The sequence below is a fragment of the Myxine glutinosa genome, chromosome 5 (genome assembly GCF_964187855.1).
Source record: "Myxine glutinosa chromosome 5, kmMyxGlut1.1, whole genome shotgun sequence".
NCBI lineage: Eukaryota > Metazoa > Chordata > Myxini > Myxiniformes > Myxinidae > Myxine > Myxine glutinosa.
The window spans coordinates 167,659,692-167,678,243 of record NC_136265.1 but is presented as its reverse complement, the minus strand read 5'-3'; the positions used below and the strand labels follow the sequence as shown (position 1 = coordinate 167,678,243).

General features: G+C 41.8%; 2 protein-coding genes across 5 annotated transcripts in view; one reads left to right on the top strand and one right to left on the bottom strand.

Moving 5' to 3' along the window:
• LOC137426759 (uncharacterized) overlaps nt 1-9,785 on the top strand; it is a 78,881-nt gene extending 69,096 nt beyond the window's left edge. For 2 of the 4 annotated variants that reach the window (XM_068115612.2, XM_068115611.2), the window contains exon 7: nt 2,768-8,369. In XM_068115612.2, coding sequence (XP_067971713.1) covers nt 2,768-3,468 — 701 coding nt within the window. In that variant the 3' untranslated portion in view covers nt 3,469-8,369. Of the gene's footprint in view, nt 1-2,767; nt 8,370-9,202; nt 9,322-9,616 lie in introns of those variants that run through there. The other 2 variants (XM_068115613.2, XM_068115615.2) reach the window with 2 other exon arrangements.
• Nucleotides 1-18,552, bottom strand: part of LOC144892419 (uncharacterized) — a 748,105-nt gene that overhangs the window by 394,281 nt on the left and 335,272 nt on the right. The gene's annotated exons all lie outside the window — the stretch shown is intronic.

The following is an 18,552-nucleotide window of genomic DNA, read 5'->3' as shown; positions in this document are numbered from 1 at the left end:
ATTTGTTGTTCTGGTGTTCTTGATTTGTTAGTTAATCTTGGTGATCAGTTTTTTGTAGCGATCCGTGAGAAATTACGTACATCTGTGAATTTTTCGAGCAGTATGAATACAAGAGATTGGCCCAAAGGTTTTCCTTTGTTTTGTTTTTTTAAAAGCAATTTTTAGCTCACCTGGAACGAAGTTCAGGGGTGCTTATGCGATGGCGCGTCGTCAGTCCGTCCGTAAACACTTTTTTTTTTTCTTTTTTTTTTTTTTTTTTTTTTTTTTTTTCTTTTTTTTTGTATACAAGATCGAGGCTCGTGAAAGAGCGAACATTAATCACACAGAAAGACAAACAGACACATAAAACAAATAACATCGGGAGCGGTAGACAAGATGGGGAGAGAGGGGGAAGGACACAAACACAACATTTGAGAGCAGGGACCGAGAGACATGGAGACATCGAGAGATCTGTGGGAGGGAGAGGGCTTTGGGGGGGAGGCATGTGAAGGGGGGGAGGCATGTGAAGGGGGGGGGGTGGGAGAGGTATAAACATATGGACACTGCCAGGATTTCCAGGAAATAAGTTGGAATTTCAAACAAGGTGGATCTGGGGTGAATTAGTGGGGGTAGAAAAGATCAAGGTTATGGATGGGGGAAGATAAGAGATGGTGGTGAACAGCTGTTTTAAAGACCTGGAGGGAGGAGAGGGATTGAAGGGAGTGTGGGAGTTTGTTCCACAGGCGGGAGAAAAGAGGAATGAAAGAGTGAAGGTGAGCAGAGAGCCGAGATTTCGGCAGTTTAACCATCAGAGGGTTGCTGGCAGATCTTGTGCGACCTGTAGGAATATTTGGGGGACAGAGCACAGAGAGAGCTGGGGGAGCAAGGCCGGAGAGGAGTCGGTAGAAGACAGAAAGACCACCTACCTGCCTGCGGTGAGTGAGTGAAAGGCCCTCAGAGATAGCTTCATCGCGGGAGATTCCAATGATTTTGAAAGCTTTGGATTCAACAGCGTGAAGCCGAGCCAGCCGAAGCCCAAGCCGAAGCCGAGCCTTTATAGCAGCTCAGCCATAAAGCACTTGCAACTTCTTCTCCGAAACCGCTGAAGGGATTGTGACCAAACTTGGCACAAATAATATTTAGTATGTTTTGACTAAAGTTTGTTCATGGCATTCAAAAAATATTGTGGTCTAAGGGGGTTTACCCGGGTCAAAGTGGATCCAGGTTTGACCCCCCCAAAATAGGAATTTGCTTTCTCCTCTGAAATTACACACTATTTCGATGAAACTTGACCACAACCTTCATCACCTGTAATGTACCGAAGTTTGTTCACAGAACTAAGAAAATCGATGTCTAAGGGGATCTATGGGGGTAAAATTGGGTCCATGTTTGACTGACAGAGTAATGAACCCTAGACGGAAATACAAATGGATAGCAAATGTTCTGACTTTTGCTGAGTTGTGATGAGAGTGCCACGAAGTTGGGAGGCTTTCAAATTTCAAACAACAGACAGAACAAAGGCATGCACAGATGAACTTGTGCAACCAGATCAACATCCAATTCACAAATTACCTTAATCACAGGTATAAGCAGAGATTTGCTGCAGAACATTTTGCTGAACCGGGCTACCACAAGCTCTGTGCCAAGTCGATTCCGGCGAATACCAGCAACTTCCCAGCACAAGGTTGCTTGAAAGCATGCGGTTGTCATAGTTGGGGCACTATGACGAACCTGCTGCCAAAACTCCTCCAGAGATCACAAAAGCATTGCCCTTCGTTCTGGAAAAAAGGAAAACTAGTCCAAGGAATGTCTCCTATGATTCAGCATCTCTACAGACCTCACCCCCCTTTTCCCTCACCAGTCCCACCCGAACAATACATCCACGTGCCTTTCTGTAAAATCATGCTAATTGCTCAGGAATGCACGAGAGAGAAAGAGACGTTGAGTACGGGATGCTGTAGAGCTAATGTTCTGCCCAACTAACCACATAAAGCATTACAAGCTGAAAAGTTTCCATCGGTTTTCTGTTGTCGACCATTATGATCTATTTGGCCCAATCAAGCACCGTTTCTCTGGAAGACACTTTCCCAGTGGTGAAGAACTTCCAAAGTACTTCAAGAAATAGGCTGAGGCTTTTGATTACTTTTGATGCTTTTGATGACGAGATTCAGACTTTTGATGAAGGGATACTCAATCTACGCACTCGATGGTAGAAGTGCAGTGATTCAAACTTGGAACTATTTTAAGAACTGATAAATATACATTCCAGAGAGTTCATAGAACACGATACCCCACAGACTGTTCTAGTATATACTCCAGTTAATACAATGATGATTTTAAAGATCGTTTAAAAATCCGGAAGTTTAGCACTATTGAAGTAGTTTTATACCTCACCCTGTAGAACATAATCCAAGTGCTGCTAAGCTGGAGGTTCTTTGAAGTATTATGAAGGCGATTTGTGTTCTACACTGTTCAATGTTCATGCATGTCGTTCAATTTAAATGAAGGTTTAAAGAGGTTGGAAAGATTTTCAGCTCAGTTTGACTGACACCCATAAAGCCTATCTAATATGTTGAGCCAAGAGATTGATATTTTTGGTTCATGTTGACTACCATCTGCTTTCAGCTACCTGAATTTTATACAAAAAGAACACGTCAAGCTTTCAATGTGGGTCTACAATGGACCATAACTTTCTTTGTATTTCATTCAAGTGGCTAAAATATTCCTGGTAAATAGAATCAAATTATTTGATAACTTATGAAATTGCATTCACTGGTTGTCTCCACAGTTGAACCATCGGATCCCGCGAGTATTTACTCCTGCTCAAGGTGCACCCAGTTGTTCCTCACCCAGGATGCTCTATTGCTGCACATGGAACGGTTGCACCGGCGGGGGCGTTTGTACAAGTGCTCTGTATGTGGGAGGACATTTTCAGAGTTACGTATGCTGCAGAAACACATGGCGGTTCACAAAGGCGCGTTGCCTCACAAGTGTCCTATTTGTCGGAAAGGATTTGCCCGGGTGTCGAATATGCAGCTGCACATGAAGGTTCATTTTGGTGAAAAACCAAACAAGTGTTTTGTCTGTGGCAATGTCTTCCATAACGTGTACGCCCTTCAGATCCATATGCGGATACACACTGGGGAGCGTCCGTACAACTGCTCTGTCTGTGGAAAAGCGTTTACGCAGTTAGGGCATGTTACGTCGCACATGCGGATTCACACAGGTGAGCGTCCGTACAAGTGCTCTGTCTGTGGAAAGGGATTTTCCCAAATGACAAACGTGAAATCGCACATGCGGATTCATACGGGTGAGCGCCCGTATAAGTGCTCTGTTTGCGGAAAGGGGTTCTCTCAGAAGGCGAGCATAAAATCACACATGAAGAGTCATCAACCATTAAAAGGAGATGGGCCTCTTTGCCAGTCGAGTCCTCCACTCGACAGTTTTTCTGATATCGGAAGAGAACTTCACTTGAATGCTGAAAACTAAAGACATGAATAAAAGGAAACGCTATTTCCAATACAAACTCTTAAAAGGGCACCTAACCGAATGAACCGCTTCTCGTTTTCCCGCCTGTCTTCTTTGCTTTGACAACGGGTAGGGTCCGAAAAGGCAGCAACTTTTCACCTTTTATGGCGGATAAATTGACCATTTTCTCTTTTTAATGTTCCTTTCAAGGCAGTGTGATGAATAGTAAGTGGGCTAAACCACTGGCATTGCATGTCATACAACACAGTAGACAAGGCCTTATCACTCGGGGGCATTGTTAGAACTAATCTCTTACCCTATCTTTCTCAGTTTTGTGTTTCTAATGTTTGTGCACCTAATGTATCTTTGATTTTTCTTTTTCTTTAATGGAGTGAGACTCATGGAAGAGCTAGGTTTAATTGATAGCATTCTAACTCTGAATTTAATAAATATTTGAGGTTTTAATAATGGTTGTCCTTAGAAAAGACCGTTATATCAAACACGGGGACACACACACACACAACCATTATTCAAAGAAAGATGTGGGGATGGTTTCACACGATCATTTATTGTGATCATCCCTATCTTGTTTCCATACTTTTTGGAGTACAATCCTGACATCCTTTTTCATTTTTAAAAAATGTTTTTTTTATTACTTGTGCATATATTAAACCAAAATGTGCCCTGCCAACCCGAGAGATGCATCATGGCGGTTTAAAACGTCATGCGTGAATATATACAGCTTTGCTTCCTGCACGGATAGATTCAGCGACGCATACTCAGTCTATTTTAAAGAGCAGTTCTAAGGTCACAAGAAAAAAGACAGTGGAGTGATCAACCATGGTTTTGCTCTTATTGGAGCTAGTCAGGACCAAAATGACCACAAAGATGACCACAAAATCGTTTACCTGTGACCATGCAACCCTATGGGCTAAGATGTTGTTCATACCCCCTAGCTTGATAAAGCAGTAGAGCAAGTTTGTGTCCCATATCATCGAAACTGCTTTTCTGCTTTATCAAGCTAGGGAGTACTAACAACACGTAGGTGTGTGTGTGTATGTGTGTGTGTGTGGGGTGGGGGGTGGGTTTGGGTGTGCTTGTGTGTGTGTAATATAGTAATGGCATGGAGGTTCTTGGGCAGGTGAGGAGGTAAATTTAATAAAGAGCGTGAAGCACTTCCAACCCAGAATCTCCTATAAAAGGATTTGTAGCTGGAGCGGCTATTCTGAACCAGCGACGGTCACCATCTGAATAACTCAGACCCAGTGAATTTAAAGTCTGTGGGGAGAGAGAGAAGGAGATGGTGGTGAACAGCTCTTTTGAAGACCTGCAGGGAGGAGTGGGAGTGTGAAAGTTTGTTTCAGAGGCGAGAAAAAAGAGGAACGAAAGAGTGAAGGTGGGCAGAGTTGATTTTGGTAGTTTCACCAGAAGAGGGTTGCTGGCAGATCTTGTGTGACCTGTAGGAATATTTGGGGGCAGAGCAGGGGGAGCAAGGCCTGAGAGGAGTCTGTGGAAGACAGAAAGACCACCTACCTGCCTGTGGTGAGAGAGAGAAAGGCCCTCAGAATTAGCTTCATCACGGGAGATTCCAATGATTCTAAAAGCCTTGGTTTCTACAGTGTGAAGCCGAGCTCGGTGGGAGGCAGGAGCCCCAGCCCAGAGGGCAGTACTCCATCAATCTGCAAATGAAAGCTTTGTATGTGGTGAGAAGTTCCGTTGTGCCAAGGAAAGACTTCGAACGATGGAGGATGAGACTAGCTTTGGAGGCCAGCTTGGAAATGTGGTTTTCCCCAGGAAAGATCATGGCAGATACTGACACCTAAAAGCTTGCATGACAACGTCTTCAAGAGGATTATTGAGAAAGCAGATGGGAGGGTTTTCTAGATGGTCTTCAAGAGTCTGACACATGTCAGGATTGAAAGATATGTTGCATGTGTTTGACCAGATTGTGATTTTATCCAGGTCTGCAGAGTGAAGAGGCCTGCCAATGTAAGGGATGAGATATGGAGTGGTGGGGGGTGGAGTCATCAGTAAAAAGATAGAGGATTTTCCAGAGAGTCAGAGAGATCATTAATGAAGACCAGAAAAAGCATAGGGCCCAGAACACTGCCTTGAGGAACTCCAGCCTGGACAGCGTGAGGAGATGAGAGAATTCCATTTAGAGCTACACATTGATTACGACAAGAGAGGAAGTCCACGAGCCATGCTTGGAGATTTCCATGGAGCCATGCGTGGAGATTTCCATGGAGCCATGCGTGGAGACCATAAGAGGAGAGTTTGGTGAGCAGAGCGGCATGTGCACCATGTCGTGGGCACGAGATATGTCAAGGGAGACTGCTCTGATTTCCTGTCTGGTATTGAGGACCTCCATATATTGTTGAGAAAGCAGAAGCAGCATGTCCAGAGTAGAGTAGAGTGGACTGGTCTGAATCTAAATTGATGATCAGAGATCAAGCCATTGGAGAAGGGGAAGGATTTATTGTCAGAAGCGATGATGGATTCCATGACCTTACTGATGATTGATTGGGGACAGACTAATTGGTCTGTAGTTACAAGGATCTGTTTTTGCACCTTTTTGTGTAAAGCGGTAATTTTGGCTGATTTTCAAGTAGATGGCAGATGACCTCGAGCAAAAGAGAGGGTGAAGAGAACAGAGATAGGGTGAGATAGAGCGGCAGAGCAGGATTTTAGGACCTTTGGGCTGATGCCGTCTGGTCCAGTTGCAGAATCAGAGTTGAGGTTTGACAGAAACTTCTCCACTTTGTCAGGAGAGAAGGACACAGAGTCCAAGAGCAGCTGGGCTTGACTGGGTAAGGTGGGTACAGAGAGCGATGGGTTTGGGACACAAGATTTTGAAGAAAACAGTTGAGGCATTCAGCATTTTCTGGGGCAGTGTAGCCGTTTGAGGTAAGAGAGTAGGTTGGAAGGGGAACAAACACCAACAGATTTGACAAGACGCCACCAGGATTTGGAGGTGGGAGACAGGTTTGAGAGGCTAGAGATATTGTTTCCTGGCTCTCCTGAGTGTACATACATACTTGTTCCATGCTTTGTGGAAGGAACAGATTGCCTTCAGTTGGATTTGCCTTCCATGAGGCGAAGGCAACTTGTGTCAGGGCAGCTGCCTCACCACAAGATTCAGTGTACCATGGACATCCATGGACTTTGGAGACTCGATCCAAAATAAATATAACCAAACAGGCTTTAAAGATATGCTTGATGATACATCGGCGATATAATAGATGGGTGCAATACTGTGCCCTCCATAAGTATTGGAACAGTGGTCAAATTTGTTTTTTTTTCATTATATACTCAAGAAATTTGGATTTGAGATCAAAATATGAATACGAGGCAAAAGTACAGAAGGACTCCTTTTATTTCTTGGTATTGCATGTATGTTTTATGCATATATGTTTCACCATTTTAGAAAATGATCACTTTATATGTCAATCCCCCCATTTTAGGTATGCACAATTATTGGAACAGACTCTCTTAAAGTAAATTAACGTAGCATAAATAGTTATTATTTGTTGCATATCCCTTGTTTATACTAACTATCCATTGAGCCTGTAACCCAGTGACGTCACCAAACTCTTGGTATCTTTCTTTGAGATGCATTGCCAAGCCTTTACTGCAACGAATTATTAGTTATTTGTTTTTGGTGGTTTCTGATATAGTCTCTTCTTCCGCAAGTGAAATGCATGCTCAATTTGATTTTTATCAGATTTACTTGGCCAGTCTAAAACCTTCCACTATCCACCCCTTGCGAACACACATGGGTCGTGCCAATTTGCTGTCAAACGAGAAGGAAAAAAACATAATTGGACAGAAACAATGTGGGGAGGGGGTGGGAGTGGAGAAAGAGGGCTTAGAAACAGACATTTTGATGGGAAAGACGAGCTGCTAAATATGTTACCTCGATAATAGAATTACAGTAATTACATACACTTATTCTGACATGCAATATGACATAACTATTATAAACTAGACCCCATTTTCCCCTGAGACCAGATCCTTATTGCGACCGTTGATGCATTGCTTTGCATAAAGGTAATTTGATGGATTATTGAAATATGTGTGTTGAGGATCATTGAAGTGCCACTTATCTATTAACTTGTTTGCTACACTGTGACTGGGTCCATGAGCTGGAACTCTGAATTTTCCTTATTTTTATTTATTTATTTATTTTTTTCTGCTGTTGCCATGCCTGTTTCATGATTGGTAGTGATGTTTGCTGGGTTTATCAACATGATTTGCTGTCTAGTCATTCTGACAATATTGGTTGATCCATAACATTTTATTCCTGTTTGAATGTTTTACACAGTTAAAATTCCTTATAATTAGATCATTAAGCATCAACATACAATTCTCCAATTTTTAAGAAAAAGTTATTATTTGGAGGGATATAGATATTAACAGAGTAAGACAGCAGCTTCCAACATTCATTCACCCTATGTATGAGCCTCAAGTTCATTAGATAATGACACTCACTCCCTACAATATTGTGAAAGAATGCTTTGATACCTTCTGTCCATAAGACGTCAATTGGCCATTGTAGGAAATACTTTTCCTATTCTGTATCACGAGAAATCCCACAGAACTGGGACGTATCACTCAAAGTCTAAAAGCTATTCTGAATACTCTTCTTCATAAGTTTAGATGGTTTCAGACTTGACCTTATTAACCAACAAAGTTCAAATGGTATTTTCAACCCCCCTCGAGAGCCAAATTATTAATTTCTCACAGAAACCTGGACGTAGAAAACATTCTTGCTTCGGTTGGCTTTCAAATAGCACAAAAATCCTGCAACATAACTTTTGAGTACGAGTAAAATTGCTTGAATGTGCATGCATTATAAGAAGTTAGTTTCACACTGTTTATTAACGATTTGAATGGTACAAAATAAAACTTTGAAAACCAGATGTAGCGTTTCTCATTGACAATGATTGTATTGTGTAGTTCAATTGTGCATGCACCGCAGCTTATATTGCCAAGATGATTTGAATGGTCTTTTGACAATCCATTTCATAATTCTAGCAGAGTGCCTGCCCTGCGGGCAATATTGTAACGAGCATGCAACTGCAACATGTTCTTCTGACGCATACCTTTATTTAGGCGGTGTATAGGCAACTGACAGCTGCCTCAATCTACCCGAAAAAAAAACGTTAAAAACCCAGGTTATGTGCTTGAAGCAAAAACATGGCTACTGCTTATAATTCAAAACACCTCGCTGGACTGGAAAACATGGGGACAGGAATACAATACAATACAGTACAGTACTGTAAAGGTTGGGACTTGGAATACCCTCTCCCACCTGGAGGTGTTGCTACATGATACACATAGAGAATTTGTGTCTTCCCACTCCCTTCCACCCTCCAAGACCACCAGCAAATATAAAAACACCGCGATACATTAATTGGGGTCATGCTGATCCTATGTAGCAAGTCTGGATGTAATTGGCCCAGAACCGTAGGAGGAGTAGCACGACAAAGAAACGCACACACACTGGTCCATGAATTATAGTAAGGATTCATTCCATCCTCATCTCCAGCAGCTTATACATTGGCATCAATCCCATACAAATGTCACCTATGTATCATCATAAAATATGAACTGTAGTTTACATAGTACAGTGCAGTATTTCCAATTTGTTTAGAGTATAGCTTGGAGGTATGGCTACTCGTATTTGAGCTGTCTTGGCTGGGTTTGAATCTCAACCCAGCTATAAACTGTCAACCTGGTCTTTCGCATGCAGGCTGAGGTATCAATGTGTGTGTCTTCCATCGGAAGGACGTTAAGCTGAAACAACCATGTGCCAGCGCTGAGGGTTTTGGTGGACGTTAAACATCCAACGGTGTATTTTACGAAGAGTAGGTGAGTTGTCAACTTGTCACTGCCACTTTCAATTGAATGGCTGGCTTCACCAGACAGTTTGTGAAAGACTTGTGTCAAAAACATTTCACGTCAATCCCACAAAAAGGTTTGGAATAATTAGGGCCGTTAAAGTACTATTAGTTGTAGTAGATGTAGTATTTACAGGAATCTCATGCAGAATATTTAGTCATTTACATAACTTAGTGTAAAGACCATTTTTGATAATTCAGATTGGTTCATTAAAAGTTCTTCATGAAGAAAGCACCCACTGCTTCTGCTAGATTGATTGTACTAGATTTCTCCTTCTGTTTCTCTCTTCCCGCCGATTGGTTGGACAGCTGGCCTGACTCCACCCACAATTGTACCCTGAATAAAAAAATCTTGCATCCGCCATTTTGGTTCTATAGACCTCAGGCCTCCTGTGTTGAAGACTGAACACCACGTCTTCTATCATGAAATAAAGGTACCTTTTGATTATCGTAGAGGAAATGTGGTGATGCAATAGCATGTTTTGTTCGGGGACGTTCGTGGCAGCACTCGATGATATACTGCTGGGGTAGCCGAGGGACCTCAGGAATAGAGGACACTTACATTTAGTGCACAGTGATGTGTATTTTATTTTATTTTTAACCAAATTTAGTGCTAATTCATAATAACCACAGTTTATAGAGAATATGAAAAAGTTAAACGTACTCAATTCGAGGATCGATTACCTAGTGTTTATATTCCTATCCACAGGAAATGTTTTGCATGTATTTACATTCTCAAAAATCGATGTATATCTGGAATTCTGCTTCAACACTGTGCACTTCCAACCTGTTCCTCCAAGAGGTCATCATCATTGAAAACGATCTGTGAGCATTGCTGCATGGTATTGAGAATATGTAGGAGCTGATTATATCCTTCGACCATTCTGAGTTGAAGGGCATCTTTCGCTTCGGTATTTTTTGTGCAAACGTTTAACTGCGTCAAGCAACAGTCGTAACGTGAAGACGTCATTAGGAAATGTGACAAAAAGGATCTTTTTTGGCAAGCGCAGGACCATTACAAACACGGGATTAATTAAATGATAAATACATGAATCAACTAGATGGTGTTCATAGAATACTTACCCTGCCCAGTCTTGAAAAAGACTTTGTGCAAGCCAACTCTTCTGTTTTTTTAAGGGTTGTTTTTTTTTTGCCGAATTATGACGTCATCATTAACATATTTTATTCCCCAAGGAGAGTGCTTGACATTGAGCCATATTTCTATTTTTTTTCATGGAGTGTTTTTGGAGATATAGAGGTGCAACTTTTTTCGATTTTTCTAAGATGGCGCCTTACGACGTGACCAATGACATCATAATAATCAGAACAATTCTACAGGAGCCGCTCATATTCTGAAAAATTTGTGTTCATCGGACTAACAGTTGCAGAGGAATTTTTTTTTTTTCATACTGATCCGATCAAGCGTTGTACTTGTCAAATTATGATGTCATAATGGATGGGGTGTCCAGTCAAAGGCACCAATGACATCACCACCAGCATATCTTATTCCCCATGGTGAGAACTTGACAATGAGCCATGTTTCAATTTTTTCCATTAAGCGCTTTGGGAGATATAGAGGTGTAACGTTTTTCCAAGATGGCGGCCGTACCACGTGACCTATGACGTCATAATTATCCGCAAAAACATCTGCAGGCAGAGGTGCTTCTATGGTAAAATTTCACGTCAATCGGACCAACGGTTGCCAAGAAAATGAATTTTTAAAATGCAGACACGGCACACGTGCACACCCGATTGCTTAACCCCACCTTTCGCTTCACGAGCGCAACGTAACTAGAACGGCACTCGGTAGAGAGCATACCTATGCCTGGTTGGCCATATCACTCGATGGTGAAGAATCACTTAAAAAATTATACGAGCCGGATCTTCACCAAAATTGAATTGATTCTTCCTTGTCACACACACAACCGGTCCAAGAAGTTTCGTCCAAATCCATTCATAACTTTTTGAGATATCCCGCTATGTATCGTTTTTGGCCCAATCTCCCAATGGTGAAGAATCACTTAAAAATTTTAAATAAATAGCATATCTGAATCCATATTCAAATCTTCACAAAACTGAATTGATCCTTCCTCGTCACACACACAATCTGTCCACCAAGGTTCGTCCAAATCCATTCATAACTTTTTGAGATGTCCTGCTATGTATCGTTTTTGGCCCTATATCCCAATGGTGAAGAATCACTTAAATAATTATTGTAGCCGGATCCGGATCTTTACCAAAATATAATCATTTCGTCCTTGTCACATACATTACATCTTTGCCAAATTGTGTCCGAATCCGTCCACAACTTTTTGACATATTTTGTTCACAAACGGACAGACAGACAGACAGACAGGGGTGAAAACAACCTCCATCCACCTTTGGTGGTGGAGGTATTAATAACTAACTCGGGAACCTCCAAGTCACGTTGGAGTGTTTGTGGAATGACGGTTTTGCAGAATGGTCACAATATTTAATTTCACGTCACCATGACACCGAGTTTGACGTCGTCTTACTTGCAACATCCTTATCATTACTCATCAATATATAGCTATCTCGATATGCTGGTGTATGTTGTGTCACTGACAATCTCTCGAATAACGTCTTTACCACGTTTGGTAAAAGTAAATTTATAAATGAAGTGAAACACACTTTCGATTCCTACGAACCCGCTTTTTGTCGCCTCCAACTTGCCACGTGCAGTATGTTTATTTACTTCACACAATGTGTAAATGACATGTCCATGCACACGTGAAATGCAGTTTTTTATTATATACATCCTGTATTTGCACACTATTCAGTTTTGAAAACTCGGGTGAAAACCAAAAAGTCAGGTTGGACTTTTTTATTTATTAAAGACTTCAAATATAAATAATGACCCTTTTATTTCCTCTGCGTACCTTTCTGTCATGATAGATGATGCGTTGCTCAGTTTTTAAATGTACATAAACTCAGCAGTACTCTTGATTGTACGGAAGTTATCATTAGACGGTGTATAAGGTGGCCATTCGGCCGGTTTTCTGATACTCTGTCCTCTATTGATACGAAACAGGACACCTTTATATCCTCCATTTTCCTCTTGGGCCACCCAAACTTGCAACCCACAATTTAACTTTTGATTGTTGGTCTTCATTACCTCCACCACCAAAGGTAGATGGAGGTTATGTTTTCACCCCTGTCTGTCTGTCCGTTTGCGAACAAAATATCTCAAAACGTTGTGGACGGATTTGGACGAAACTTGGTGGACCGGTTCGGCGTCTGACAAGGACAAATAGATTCGATTTGGTGAAGATCTGAATATGGATTCGGATATGAGAATTATTTAATTTTTTAAGTGTTTCTTCACCATTGAGTGATATGGCCAACTAGGCAGAGGTATGCTCTCTACTGAGTGCCGTTCTAGTTTCCTTATTAAATGTTAAGATATTCCTCCTTTCTGTGTGGTAGGTTTCAGGGGGCAATGCGTTGTGTGGAATTAGCGAGAGATTTCCTCTCTATATTTCTGGCCTGGGCAATGTCGATTCACGGGGAAGGACGAACAACGGAGCAAAGCAGTGGAAATAGAGCTCATTTTCATGTCACGCCAAAAACCCATCTTAATCCACTTGTCAATTCTCAACCGTCACCACCACTATAGGCATCCGCAAACACCACTAACTGCTATCAACCAACCATCTCCACACCACCAAACAACTACCTTCCCCTATAACAAGAAAGAGCAACCCACCTCACACTTTTATTAACCACCATGCTCAACCACCCCTGCTTGATCCCGATTGCTCTACCACTATCCCGCAGTTTTAAGACCTTCACTACACAACCATTGCAAATGCCCACAACCCTGCCTTTACCAGCAAAACTGCTGGCAACAGCCGCACGGTACGAGAGAAATATTGGTGCTGACTGGCTTTGTTCCAACGTCGTCAAACCCCACTGAGGGGAAGCTCAAAGGTGCACTAACGTCCCTGTAACGGGGGGGGGGGGGCATCTCCCCCATCTCCTACAAACAGCCACAACCCTCCGCTTGCCATTTGGGTTCCTAACTAAAAGAGCTCAACAAGTTATTTTCCCCATTTACCCAGTCCCTATGGGAAGGACACGCAGGGAAGTGAAGGACACGACGGTCCTTGCGTGGTGAGGAAGAGGACGGACCAACCTTGATCTCTCTCTCTCTCTCTCTCTCCCTCTTAAACTGCCGGTGTGATTTTGAATTGGCACCAATGTTCTTACAAAGAGTGTACCAAGTGGGATAATTAGACGGGGTAACTGTGCACTGTGTCTCTTGCTTTTGTTACAGATTCGTCACTTCCGCCTTTGTTGTTATTTTGTACTTGTAGGATTTTTAGTTTCAGGTAATATTGTTGGTCACATTTCTGTGTGAAATAGAGACGACTTTAGTAAAAAGAAAAAAATAAATGTTTGTGAAGGAAAAAGGAAAACGCAGCAAAGAAACCGGAAGAGAGGAGAGAGAGGAGGAGACGGCCATTAGAGAGATACAGCCGTGAGTGCATCAAGGCTGCGAGCAGCCTTTTTTGATATTGGTGGTGAATTAGTTGAGGCTTCCCGGGGGAGGGATTGCCCGAGACATCCTCCTTTATTGCGATTGCAATTAAACCTGCATCTCAGGTTTTATTACCAAGAGTGAGCCATTGTTGGCGGGAAAGCAAGAGCCTCCATTACAGGCCGATCGGCCATTTTGTCCTTGAAGAGGCTGTCCGCTTGGTGCATCTTGTTTTGTCGTTGGGATTTCAATATCCACATCATCGTGTTGATCGCCGTTGGTTTCCATATCGGCTCGATTCCCATATCGACCTCTCACCTCGTAACTCTTTGTTCGCCGCCATGCCGATACCTGCCTGTTCTTGCTGTTCTGCATGGCTTCGACATTCACCCCGCGTGGAGATTCGTGCACAGACTTTGGGGAATGTTACATCCCACTCACGGTTGGCGTATCGTGAGTTCATTGCTTTGAGAGCATTGGGGAATGATGGTACCATCATATGTATTGTTCATTTGATGCAAGTGACATTTTCATGGTACTTTCTTTTATAGTGTTATTATTGTGAATGTGAGAGTTATTCATACAATTACTTGTTTTGTTCTACAAGTGCATTGGTGTGGTTTTACCATGGTTTATTAGAACACGCAAAATAACAAATCTTTCTGCCGTGTTCCCACTCCAGACTCTAAAGGGCACCGTAACCGGGGTTTGGGCAAGTAACACATAACAACCCTACATTGTGATGTTTATCGGCACCATGAACCCTACATTCTCCCTCCCCTAAGGTCTCTCCCCCATCTCTCTCTCTCTCTCTCTCTCTCTCTCTGTCTTTCCCACTCCCCTCCTCGCACAACCCCTCCGTCCCACCAGTATAGCGACATGTGATGAGGCTGTCCCCCCCCCCGTCCCCCCCCGTCCCCCGTCCCCTTTCTTTCTGGATACCTTTGCTGATATCTATAATATATAAAGATCATTCTAACCACTGGCTCATTGACTGACAATAATGTTTGTTACCTTCTGGGTGTTGTAGAAAGCTGAAATTTTTCGTTCCAATGGACATCGAATCCGATACACCAGAAAAATCACAGAACCGTCGGAAAGCATCCGTAAATGAAAATTTACATTTAAAAAACCCGCAAACGCATCCGTTAATAATTGATTATCCTTAACCGTTAATCAATACCAGGCATATTGGTTGGATGCTGAACATTGTTTTGGCAAATATATGCCAAAACAATGACAGATATCATTTCTATATGTCTATAGTCTATATCTCTACAGAGAGATATAGAGTAAAGAGCATGACCTCTTTAGTAATTTGCCAAATGCACTGAGGTGCAAAGGTTTCTTGTGCACTCTTATTACCTGTGTAACTTACTGCTTTACAATGGCTATTTGGGTACAAGTATAAGATTTCTTTTTTTTTGCTGACTATTAAGTTTCTTTGCCCCCGACATCAGCCAGAACTCTTTCTCCCCATATCTACTGGCTTACCCCTTGCCATGAAAACATGTTAGCTCAAAAGTCCACATCATGAATCTGAGGCATAAGTGTGACAGCATTCCAAACCACAGTAGACCCGTTCTTTAGTCGCAGAGATTTGTGAAGCCAAGCACACTTTGCGTACACTTTTGAATTCTTATAAAACATAATAAATCCCCTAGGGAAAATAATGGAAAATAATAAATAATTGTATCCATCCTACACAACATAGTGCACACTCACCGCACACACTTCACTTCCTGAAGTGCTCATCTTGTAAATTAGGGAAAACAAAATGTTATACCTTGACTTATCAAATTCTTTAGATAGTCAAAGCACGGGCTCTTTACGCTGGAATGTGAGGCATCTGTTCGTAACTTTTATGCATTAAATAAAACGCATTAAAAGCCTGGTGTTGCCTGTTATAAGCTATTAGTTTTATAAGCATTATAGCAATACAATTTCATTTAAGCATTATGAGCCATGATAAGCCTGGGAGAGGCGGAAAGGGGAGAAGGAAAAGGGAGAGAGGAGGAAGGAGAAAGAGGGTGAAGGAGGGGAGCGCTGTGACTTGACATGGGTATATCAGATTGTCCTGTTAAGATTTGTCAAAATGCTGATTAGATGACATACAAGACTGGATGCAAAATATGAAAAATTATCTTTCTAACAAGAACGCACTAATTGTTACAGAAGGATTTATTGATAAAGTTTCCATACAACATGTACTCGTTTGGAGCAGATAATCTTATTACTACCTAGTGTTGGCGCAGATGGAATTGGCATTGGCATTGCGTTCCTCTTGAAGTCTTAAAAGTGAAAACAAATTGGATTAAAATTAAAGCTTCTTGGAATGTTTGGCTTTTTTATAAAGGCTTTCCCCAACGGAGTTTGAACACAAAATAACAAAAGAGCAGAGTCTGTAGTTGCAACAGTCGAATTAAATGAGGATCGACATCGGGGCAGAATTACTGGATTGATATTTTTTTTGTATACAGAATCGAGGGTCGTGGAGGAGCTAGAACACAGAACGGAACAGAATATTTTGGGTTAGCCATTCTGAAATTGCCACTCTTTCATCTAAATGCTGAAGATTCTGTTCAAATGAAGATTTGAATCACAGATTTTGTGCTAGTAACAGCAGGTTAAAAGTGCCCGGCGAGCCAAACTGAGTCACTGACGACAACACACACACGCACACACACACACTGGCTAATAATATGGAGGAGGTGAAAATAACACCAATTGAAGAAAGACCACGACTAAAACAAACAAATCTTTTTTTTTTTAAATACCAAAATCAGCCCCACTGAAAGAAATAAACATAGTGAATTTAGCAGTAGCACTTTTCATTTGATTCCACAAATAAAAACCAAGCACCACCATGAAAGCAATGACTTCAGAGATGGAGAGAGATGGTCAGAAAGGAGACAGGACAAATACAGCAATTCCAAAGAGGAAACTAGAACGGGCACTCGGTAGAGCGCATACCTTCGCCGCAGCTACTGTTCTGTACTTGGCATGGGAGTGTAGGGAACAGAACAGTGAACAGTTTGGTGCTGATTTCATGCAAATCGGATAAGAATTGACCGAGTTATGACAAAAAACGCACATTTTGCAAGGTCGTGACCCCCCTGACCTTTGACCCCCAACCGCTAACAAGGGTAATGTCTTCACTGGGTCATGTCGTATATCACAAGATCGGGCATTGAATTCTGAACATTTTGGCATTAGTTGCATGCCAATTGGATAAAAATTGACCGCGCTATGGTAAAAATACGATTTTGACCTTTTCGTGACCTTGACCTTGACCTTTGACCCGATTGCTCCCAAAATCTAATCAAATGTGTCCCGTATAATAACCAATCATCCCACCAAATTTCATGCAATTCGGTTGAATACTTTTTGAGTTATGCGAATAACATACACACACACACACACACACAGACATACAAATAAATACACAGCGATCAAAACATAACCTTCCGCTTTTGCGAAGGTAATCAAAGTCCAAAACTAAAGAGGGGAATCCATAAAATAAAATACAAATACAAAATTGAAGACAAAGACCGAGAGGTAATGGTTGATGAAAACAAACTGAAAATCGAAATGATAGCAAGGAAAGGAAAGAAACTACTATGAGGATAATATGAGTAGAAAACAAGGCCAGATGTTTGAAAACAAAACCGAAAAGATTCAACCGTGAACAAGGCAACTGGAAGAAGAATGTGTCATCCCCTCCTGAAAAAGATGAACTGGAACCATTCTGGAAAGGAATTTATGAAGATCGAAAAGAATACAATAAGGAGGCAGAATGGATCCGAAACCTGGAAAAGAAGAAGCAACATCTTGAGGAAATGCCCTCAGTAATAATTTATGCAGAAAATATAAGACAACAACTTCCACTTCAAAAGCCCTGGCCCAGATGGGATTCCAAACTCTTCACATTCACTACGCTCGAGCATTCAATGAGCTTATCCAAGGGATTAGGAAATGCATGAATGGCTAACAGACCTTCCTCATCCCAAAATTTGAAGAGACCCAAATACAGTCATGGCCAAAAATATTGGCACCCTTGCACTTTTTTCAAATAATTCACAATTTTCTCGAAAAATAAGTTGAAATTAACAAAAGTATTTGGTCTCCACAATTCTTTATTTCACTGTTAATATTACAGAACCTTTGTTTTTGATTCAGAACTTAATATACCCTTTTAAATCAGAAAATAAAAAGAAATGGCATTGACAAAATTATTGACATCCTCGACTTAAAGATTTGGTAGCACAGCCTTTGGACAAAATAACTGCAGTCAAGTGCTTCCTATAGCCATGAATGAGCTTCCTACACCTCTCTACTGGCAGTTTGGCCCACTCTTCTTGTGCAAACTGCTCCAGTTCTCCCAGATTTTACGGGTGCCTTCTCCCAACTGCTGTTTTCAGATCTCCCCACAGGTGTTCAATGGGATTTAGTTCTGGACTCATTGCTGGCCACTTCAGAACAGTCCAGCGTTTTGTCTTGGACCATTCCTGGGTGCTTTTTGAAGTGTGTTTGGGTTCATTGTCCTGCTGCAAGACCCATGACCTATGACGGAGACCCAGCCCTTCTGCCACTGGGTTGAACATTGCGCTCCCAAAATGCCTTGGTAATCTCCTGATTTCATGATGCCATGCACACATTCAAGGCACCCAATGCCAGAGGCAGCACAGCAACGCCAAACAT